Source organism: Alosa alosa, chromosome 8 (assembly GCF_017589495.1).
Source record: "Alosa alosa isolate M-15738 ecotype Scorff River chromosome 8, AALO_Geno_1.1, whole genome shotgun sequence".
NCBI lineage: Eukaryota > Metazoa > Chordata > Actinopteri > Clupeiformes > Clupeidae > Alosa > Alosa alosa.
Genome location: NC_063196.1, coordinates 14,428,785 through 14,438,784, shown reverse-complemented (window position 1 = coordinate 14,438,784; position 10,000 = coordinate 14,428,785). Strand labels below are relative to the sequence as shown.

The 10,000-nt window shown below is 45.6% G+C and overlaps 1 protein-coding gene across 7 annotated transcripts in view; it reads right to left on the bottom strand.

Moving 5' to 3' along the window:
- LOC125299519 (1-phosphatidylinositol 4,5-bisphosphate phosphodiesterase beta-4-like) overlaps positions 1-10,000 on the bottom strand; it is a 94,549-nt gene that overhangs the window by 17,982 nt on the left and 66,567 nt on the right. For all 7 annotated transcript variants that reach the window (XM_048250823.1, XM_048250822.1, XM_048250824.1 and 4 more), the window contains 6 exons: positions 9,985-10,000; positions 9,099-9,183; positions 7,023-7,147; positions 3,235-3,286; positions 2,060-2,162; positions 1,740-1,904 (listed from right to left, as the gene is read on the bottom strand). The exon at positions 9,985-10,000 is cut by the window's right edge and continues 138 nt beyond it. In XM_048250823.1, coding sequence (XP_048106780.1) covers positions 1,740-1,904; positions 2,060-2,162; positions 3,235-3,286; positions 7,023-7,147; positions 9,099-9,183; positions 9,985-10,000 — 546 coding nt within the window. The remainder of the gene's footprint in view (positions 1-1,739; positions 1,905-2,059; positions 2,163-3,234; positions 3,287-7,022; positions 7,148-9,098; positions 9,184-9,984) is intronic.

Genomic DNA, 10,000 nt, shown 5'->3' with positions numbered 1-10,000 from the left:
TTTGAAAGTGCAAGTGTGTGTGAGAGAAAGTGACTATATATAAATGTGTGAATTAGAATGTTACATTACATTGTAATTACACAAATGTGCAGTGTGTATGTGAATGGAAGTGTGGTGTATGTGTGTGTGAAAAAGAGTACTTGCCTCAATGAGGTTGCATGTGTAATGCGTGTGTGTGTGTGTGCGTGCGCGTATGTGTGCATGCGTGTGTAAGTGAGCGTGCAGGTGTGTGTGCATGCGGGTGTGTGTGCGTGTGAGTGTGTGTGTTTATGCGTATGCATGTCTGTTTATGTGTGAGAGTGTCGTGTGTGTGTGCATGTGTGTGTGAGTGAGTGTGAGAGTATGCGCATGAGTGTGTGTCTGCGTGCGTGCGTGCCTGTGTGTGTGAGTAAGTGTGAGTGTATGCGCATGAGTGTGTGTCTGCGTGCATGCGTGCCTGTGTGTGTGAGTGTGTGAGTGAGTGTGAGTGTATGCGCATGAGTGTGTGTCTGCGTGCGTGCGTGCGTGCCAGTGAGTGTGAGTGTATGCGCATGAGTGTGTGTCTGTGTGCCTGTGCTGTCTAGTCTCCAGCAGCACTGCGGCAGTGTGTGATTTATGTCTAGCTGGTGTTCTGGCTCAGTGACTACCGCAATCCGCTGTGCTCAGCACAATCTCCTCCCCTCACACACACACACACACACACACACACACACACACACACACCACTCCTTCTCTTGACTGACTCTCTTCCTTCTCTACTGTCCGACTCCCATTCTTTAACCCATTCTTTCCCTTGCTCTCTTTCTACCCCTCTGTGACATCCTCTTTCTCCCTCTCTTTGTTTCCCACTCTCTCTCTCTCTCTCTCTCTCTCTCTCTCTTTATGTTTCTCACTATGCATCCCTCTCCCTCCCTCTCTTTCTCTCCCACTATGCCTCTCTCTCTCCCTTTCTCCCTCTCTCCCTCTTTTTTATATTTCCCACTATGCCTCTCTCTCCCTCCCTCTCTCTCCTCCCTCCCTCCATCCCTCTCTCTCTCTCTCCCTACCCCTCTCTCTGTCTTTCTCTTTGTTTCCCACCATATCTCTCTTTCTTTGCCTCTTTCTCATTCTAGTCTTTCTCCATACTTTGCTCCCTAAAGTTTTTTTCATCACACTCATTGTTTTCAGGACTCTTTTCTCTCTCTCTCTCTCTCTCTCTCTCTCTCTCTCTCTCTCTCCCTCCCTCCACCCCATCTCTCTCTTCTGTCCTCATTTCACCTCTCCTCTCCTCACATCTCTCTTCCACAAAGTCGTTGTGTCTTTAAACTCTTTCATAATCATCTGTTTTTTTTTTTAGTTCTAACTTACCTGACTTACCTTCATTTATCTTTCTCTCTCTGTCTGTCCCCCTGACCGTTACTTCCTCTATCTCAGGGGTGGCAAACTTTGTGGCTCCAGGGCCACATTGGGTTTTAAAAATTGGCCTGCGGGCCGCAGTTTGCCCACCCCTGCTCTGTCTGCTACATGGCAAAGTTCTGTCCAGTTCTGACTGGTACTGGTGCAACTGTGCAGTGACCATAAACCAGCTGGTTTAATGAATGGGTGAAAGTAGAACATGAACATGCCATGAACTCTAGACTCGTCAGACAAAAGCGCAAAGCACAACATGTATATAATGTGCCGTTTCCTGTGTGTGAGTGTGTGTTTGTGTGTGTGTGTGTCAGTGTGTGTGTGTGTGTGTGTGTGTGTGTGTGTGTGTGTGTGAGAGAGAGATAAAACACCTTTCTGAAGATGAAAGGCTCCTCATTGTATGCAGGGTTCAGCCCGTTGTTCATGACCATGCGCGTTCGGAACTCCTTACGTATGGTGTCCGTGGGCAACCCGTACATGTCCACCTCTACGTACGTACCGATCTTTTTGTCTGACAGGAACTGGCCTGAGATCACCTGCAGAAACCAGAACAAGGATTAGGACCAAGCGCATTAGAACCCAAGGGGACTGAAGCCATTGTGCAAATGCAGAACTGTCATTTAACAACGGCAACGAGACTGTTGTCTCAGCTGGGCTTGCTGCTATGGCAACTGGCCAGATGCTGGTGTACCTGAACGCTACAGGTAGCGGCGATGACCCCGTCCACTGGTGTTTCCGAGAAGGGGTCAAATGTGCGGTCGGAACGCCGCATGAAGTCCGGCTTCAGCAGGTACCTACGGGAGCCCAGGATGGACAAACACAACATATACACACACAGACTTACAATAAGAAACAGTGGAATTAGGGGAGCACTTAACACTTTTATCATTAGTGTGTGTGTGTGTGTGTGTGTGTGTGTGTGTGTGTGTGTGTGTGTGTGTGTGTGAGTGTGTGAGCGTGTGAGTAAACTCGTTTCAATCTCCAGCCTGTGCGGCCAAGCATGTGTGCTGTACTGCATTGTGTGTGCGTGCGTGTGATAGAGAGTAATGTGCAGGAGTCGCGTAATGGGAAATGTAACACCCATCCATCTTTTGCTTGACAATTAATGGGAGAAATAATTACCACCTGCCCACACACACACACACACACACATACACACACAAACTGTAATACCTTTACACAAATACATTTTCAAAAATAAAACCTACTTAAAAAAATTACATGGACACCTTCATGCACAGCTACACACACACACACACACACACACACACACACACACACACACACACACACACACACACACACACAGCCCTGAGGCAGTGCTGGATGCTGTATCTAATGATGTAGAGGCCATCTTATCATCTTTAAATGGTAACTAAGAAACATATATTATGACGCAAGGCCTTTAATCCACATGAGGACACACACCAACCCTACGGCTGTGTGTGTGAGCCTGTGTGTGCGTGCGTGTGTGAGAGAGAGAGCGTTTTTGATTGTATAGCCTACTGTTGGAGTGTGTGAAAAAGTGATATATGATAAAGAGTGTGTGTGTGTGAGACAGAGAGAGCACTCACAAAATACAGAGACGGTAATGAAGTGTGTGTGTGTGTGTGAGACAGAGAGAGCGCTCACAAAAGACAGAGACGGTAATGAAGTGTGTGTGTGTGTGTGTGTGTGTGTGTGTGTGTGCGTGCATGTGCAGGAGGTCTTTAGGTTTAGCCGATTCTGGGTGGTTCTTGCTAAGCGCTAATGTGGACAGTAGTTATTAAACGTTGCCCGTGGCAACAGCTAATGGAATGAGACACGGTTTAATTGATGAGGGGCGCCGCTAGTGTGTGGGGGGGATTATGGGATATTGGAACTCACCCGCACGCGCCGTTGTACTCAAACTTCCCCTGATTCAACTGCATGGACAGATCTGAAAGCGAAAGAGAGAGAGAAGAGATTTAAAGAGAGGAGAGAGAGAGTGAGGGAATGTAGTGGGAGAGAGAGAAGAAAGGAAAGAGGCAAAATAAAGGGAAATGGGAGAAGAACGAGACAATAAATAAAAAAAAGAAGTAAAAACGGAGCAAGAAACAAGTTTATAGTAATGCATTCACAAAACAACAAGTGCTATCACGTGTCCTCAAATGACCATACAGGTCAGAAAAGATAAAGGCGGCATCCCTGTGGCCTGTGCCTTACCAACCTGAACAAACACATTAACCCCTGAATGCCCAACGCATATAACAAGAGATACTTGAGCTTATGGAAAGATGAAGAGGGCATCCCTGTGCCTTACCAATCTGAACACTAACACTTTAACCCCTGAATGGCCAATGCAAATAACAGGAGGAGATACAGAGAGCTTCCAGAGGGAATTATGCAAAGCCCTTTTCAGAGAGTTGAAAACGGTGCACCATTACACACAAAACACAGAGCTGTGCAGCAAAGCAGTGGTAGAGCTGAGGCGTGACTACTGTGTGTGTGTGTGTGTGTGTGTGTGTGTGTGTGGCAGTGGTAGAGCTGAGGCGTGTGTGTGTGTGTGTGTGACTGAGAGAGAGAGAGAGATGAAGGGTTCTCCAAAACTAGCACAGCAGAGCTGAGCGGAGAAATAACCATGGAAACAGAGCTCTTTGGTTTGTTGTGTTTTGGGGAGAGTCCTGTAAGCATCAGACCTTATGTAGGGACTCATCTGCAGTCATGATGTATGTGTCACAAACATAAACACTTGCTTCCTCTAACACACAGTTGTACTCGTGTGTGTGTGTGTGTGTCTGTGTGTGCGCACGCGCGCATGTGTGTCTGTGAGAGTACATGAATATTCAATCTTTTTTGATTATGCTATAAAAAATTATATCTGTCTGTATGAAACAAAGGCCTGTGCGAGTGATTCTGTTTGATTTACATCGCTGATATGCTTACTCAGCAAAGGTACTTATTTTTAATGGTGCAAAATTATTATTCACATTAAGAGAAATTTTCTATCCGTTTTTGGACATTTTGGCTTGCAGCTTCTAAAGAGAGAAAACACATTAGCCCATACCTTAAATAAAGTGTTTGTGACTTTCCTCTGAGATTATAAAGGGGTAAAGGGGGCATTTTTACAGAGTTACCTATATAGCTAGATTACTTTAGCGATCTTCAAAGGGAACATCTGCTCCTTAAGCTGCATTTAATGCCATGCAGTCCTTCGTTTAAACAGTCAAACAATCCTGCTGGACACTGGTGTGTGTGTGTGTGTGTGTGGAATGTAGATCAGAATGTTCAGAGCAGTGTTTCTGTCTCATGGCTCTTTGCTTACCTCCTAATAGAGGGCACCAACTGGGCAGATGCATGATGGGAAATGCTGCAGTGCTGCTCAGTGGTGTGTGTGTGTGTGTATGGAGAGAGGTGATCCTCAGCTGTGTAACTGGGGTAGATGTACTAAGATGAACAGAGGGACTGTGTGTGTGTGTGTGTGTGTGTGTGTGTGTGTGAGAGAGAGAGTCTGCATGCCTCAGTGTGAGAGGCTACTGCCCCATTTCCCTCATCTGTCTCTTTTCTCTCCTCTCCCTGCTCTTCTCACCCCACTTTACCTCTCTCTCTCTCTCTCTCCTGTTTCCTTCTTTTCTCCTTCTTTTTGGTGTTCTCTCTCAACACCACTCTTGCCGCACCTCCCCCCCCCCCCCTTCCCTGGATCCCTCTGTGTCCGTTTTTGGATCAACTCCCAAAAGCCATGTCCCCCATTTCACTTTCTCCTTTGCCCCTGATCTCTCTCTCTCTATATCTACACCTCTTCCTTCCTTGTTCTCTCTTTCTTCTACAGTACATTACACCCCCCACCACACACACCCAGCACCCCCCATCCTGCTGATGTAGCATTTGCCAACTCTGTAGAAGCCATATGTTCAGAGACTTGTGCTGCCAGCTATGCCTCTGCATCTGTTAGAGAGAGAGAGAGAGAGAGAGAGAGTGTGTATGTGCATGTGAGTAGAAGCATGCGCATTTCTGTGTGTGCCCATGTGAGTGAAAATAGTTGTGTGTGTGTGCTTGTATGAGCGAGTGTGTAACAGTGTGTGTTCATGCGTGCGGATGAATGTGTGTGTGTGTAATTCTGTGCACTCGTGTGTGTCTGTGTGTGTGCGTGTGTGTGTGTGCAAGTGTGGTTTGATCTTAATGACATGCGAATGCCTGGAACATTACCTGAGTTTCATGAACAGTGCCCTTTGCCTGCTTAGCATCTGTTCAGGAGCATTCCTTTGTGTCTCTGTATGTATGTATGTATGTATGTATGTATGTATGCATGTGTGTGTGTGTGTGTGTGTATGTGTGAGAGAGTGTGTGTCCTGCGTCACATCAGATAAGCTCATCGGTGAACTCCTTCGCCCACACCATCACACACACACAAACAAATACACACCTACACCTACACACACACTCTTCGTTTCCTTACAGACGGTTATTGTGCATTATATCTCATGGTGGAGTTTGTCCTGGTTTTGTCCACTAAACAAACTCATAACCTCCAGCTAAAACACATACACACTGGGCATGCCCAGTAGAGGCACTGGGCACCGCAGATAAGTGATGTAATGTTCCTCAGGGGCTGAGTTCAACCCGGACAGAATGTTGCAAAGTGTTTGATTAAACATAAACAGTGATTAGTTGAATGATGTGTTTGTGCAAGAACATTTATTTTTCATAACTTTCTCATTCTTATCTTCATCTTTAAATGACTTGAATACACTGTGTGCTCTGCCTTTTGAATATGTGTGCATTTTGTAAACACATTAATGCTGGTAGGATAGCACCTCTGACACACCCACCAAGCGAGAGAAAATTACCTCAATAGCCTGTAGCACGTCACTGCATACCGTTGCGACTAAACATGTCATTAAAACCGGAATCTGTAGCAACGTTTTGACATTAAACTTGCCTTAGGCACTCAAGTCCTGCAAGGAACCCGGCTGCAGTGATTGGTTGAGCTCAGGTCCTGAGAGGACACCGGCAACTGTGATAGGCTGAGTTCAGATCCCTGGAGGACACCGGCAACTCTGATAGCCTGAGCTCAGATCCTGGGAGGACACGGGCAACTGTAATAGGCTGAGCTCAGATCCTGGGAGAACACAGGCAATTCTGATAGGCTGAGCTCAGATCCTGGGAGGACACGGGCAACTGTGATAGGCTGAGCTCAGATCCTGGGAGGACACCAGCATCTGAACTCTTTTGCGCCTGGTCATGGTAATGATTGGTGACACTACACAAGCTTTGTGAACTTACACAACACACTCATGTACATGTGTGTATGGAGGTATACTTTGCTCTCAGCTCTGTAATTCCCAAACTTCAAACCTCCTTACAGTAACCAGATCACTCCAGGTATTACGCAATAGCATGGAATAAAAAGTGGTAACATCTGTTGTTATAGTCACCTACATCTAACAACATAGTCAGCGAATCAATAACGTATAACGTTATAGCACAGCAAAATCAATATAATCAAGAAGCACAATCAAAAGGCATTTTTTCAAAAGCACAATACAATCATCCATTCCTCTGGGACTCAATCCATTTCCTGCCCAAGTGGTAGTCACGACCCTCGCCTTGGCTCATCCACTACTAGTTTTGAACAGTGGGGATTTTATTTTAGACAGGCCCTGTGGCGCCCCCTGGTGTTGCTGACGGTGCTTCACCTGGCGTCTGGAAGTTGAGGGAGACCATCTGGCATCCGGCATTCCAGAAGATCTGAGGCATGTAATTGCTGGAGTCCACGCGGCCGCCTTTGGGATAGATGCGGCTCATCTGCCTCTTGTTGTAGCTGCGCAACTTGTGCTCAGGACACTAACTAACACAACGATCAGAACGGAGGAGAGGGACTGTATGTATGTGTGTGTGTGTGTGTGTGTGTGTGTGTGTGTGTGTGCGTGTAGAATGAAAGGAGTAGAGTTAATGAAATGATGGGCATTTGTGTGTGTATGAATGTGTGTATTTATCAGACACATCACTCAGTCCCTGCTCAGTCCCTGCTTCAGTCATTGCAAGCGCACCTGATTGATTATTCACCCACTATGTGGATACTTTTTTTTTTTAGAATTGATTTTTGAAATGAAGTTTTATTCAGTATAATTTGTATTTTGTATATTTAGTATATTCTTTATCTTCTACAGTCCTTATTGCTTAGTTGTGTTTTTTATATTATATACTTTTAATTACTTTTTCTGCTGTTATTGAATGTGTGTGTTGTCTGTATGCTGCTGTGACCTTGAATTTCCCCTAGGGATCAATAAAGTATATCTATCTATCTACATGTATTGACATGTTTTTCTGAATGTGTGTGTGTGTGAGTGTACGCGCACGCTTGCGCTATGTCCGTGTTTGTGTGTCCTCTATGTGTATGTGTATCTGAATGCGCGTGTGTGTCTGTGTGTATGTTTATTGTGCATGTGTCTATGTGTCTGTGTTTGCGTATCCTCTGTGTGAATGATGTGAATGTCTGTGTGTGTGTGGGTATGTGTGTGTGTGTGCGTATGCACACATGTGTGTGTGGGTATGTGTGTGCGCGTGCGCACGCATGTGTGTGTATGTGTCTGTCCAGGAGCCAGTGCAGAGAGCTGCATCAGAGGCAGCTAAAGTCCAGATGGGTTTGGACTGACCTCATTAGGCTAGCTGGCACACACACACACACACACACACCTCTACATCCCCACTCTCACTCTCAAACACACACACACACACACACACACACACACATCTCTATATTTTGACTCACACACACAGACTAGAGTGTGGCTACCCGACCCGAGCCCGACCGGGTCCGACAAATATTTAGAAATTATAGTCGGGTTCGGTTCGGGTTCGGACACATGGGGGCGATATGCATTGGAAGCTTTACATTTAAAAGTCCTTATTATGTTGGGTATCCAACAGGTCTGCTTTACATGATGCAAACGTTTGTTTTTTGAGAATAAAGTAAAATGTAAAAAATACCTAATAGCTTTCTTCCTGTGAGCAAGATTTGTTTATCGTGACAACGCATTTCAGGCATATGCCGCCTGAAATGCACACGCGTTGTCACGACTACATAAACAAATGTTTATGCACATTTTGCACATAAGCTCAGTCTTGGGTGCATGACGTTAAAAAAAAGTTGTTGGCCTATCGGGAGATTTTAAGATTATTTGCGTTGCATACTGTGGTAAAGACGTAGGCTATAAGGTCGTCTCGTTCAACTGGATGATGATTTCCTCGAGTTGCCCCAATTAACGATGCTGCATATGGATCAGTGACAGAGGCACTGTAGTAAAGACTGTTGCAGATCATTTCAAGACTTTTCGTCAATGGTAAGACAAGAATTCTATTTCAATAGGCTATGCTTGCTTGGGCCTCTTGTGTTAATGTGCGCTGTGTGTGACCTGCGTGCGTGCACGCTCATCTGATTCTGTAGACAATTTGTTGTGTGTTCCATTTAATGGGCTAACGTGAACGTTTAATCACTAGCATGGGAATAACTGAAGCATCATATGCGTCGGGCTCAGGTTGGGTTCGGACATAAAAATGAAAATGCCTGTCGGGTTCGGGTCGGGTTCGGACGCAACTCTGTCGGACGCGGGCCGGGTTCGGACAGAAATTTGCGGCCCGATCCGCACTCTAACACAGACACACACAAGAGCATACACACACACACACAGTCATACATAAACTGATCTATACCCCCCCGCCCCCTACACACACACACAGCCTGCCCCTGTCCTGTGTGTGGTGAAGGATACTTGACGAACTCGATGGCATTAGTCTTCAGGTAGCCCAGGCCCACCGACTCGTTAAAGGAGGACATGTTGTGGTGAATGTTCTTCTCTACAGGACAGGACACAGAGAGAGAGAGAGAGAGTGAGAGAGAGAGAGAGAAAGAGAGAGAGAGAACAGCAACAGTGAGCCTTTCTCCTCTCAAGAGACACAAAACAAAACCAAACAAAACAAAACACAACACAGCACAAACAGAAACAACAAGGTCAATAAGACATAATATATTTCATATCTGTGTTGCAGCATGTAGCCTAGCTGTCTAGCTAGGTTTACAATGCAATCCAATGTCTGAAAATACTAGCATTTCGCCTGCCAGCTAGCTAAAAAGTTTGAGTGTTTAAACTAACATATATAGTGGTCTATTTAGTGGTGTATGTGCTCTGACTAAGTTTGTGTGGCATATAAAATTCGTGTTGATACAAGTGCCAATGTTCGTGTAGAAACATTTTAATCACATACAAATTTTCTCAGGTAGTCTCCGCCATCTTGGTCAGACTTTTTTGTAACTCCCGCCTCCAAACACAAAGACGCGGACCTGATTGGTTCTCGAATGGTCCTCATTTAAATAAAGTTAAACTTTGGCCAACTTTGTTTCGCCTGCCTCGGCGATTCGCTTTCATTTCGCCCAACTAGGGTGAATTTCGTCTCCATTCAACCTCAATGAGAGCGACGCGAAATTTCGGTGTGTGGAAACACACGGTTAGGACACATGGGCTAATCACCAGAGCGCACACACACACACACACACACACACACACACACACACACACACACACACACACACACACACACACACAAACATACACAGACACAGACACACACACACACACACACACACACACACACACACACCTTCTGCGTGATCGAA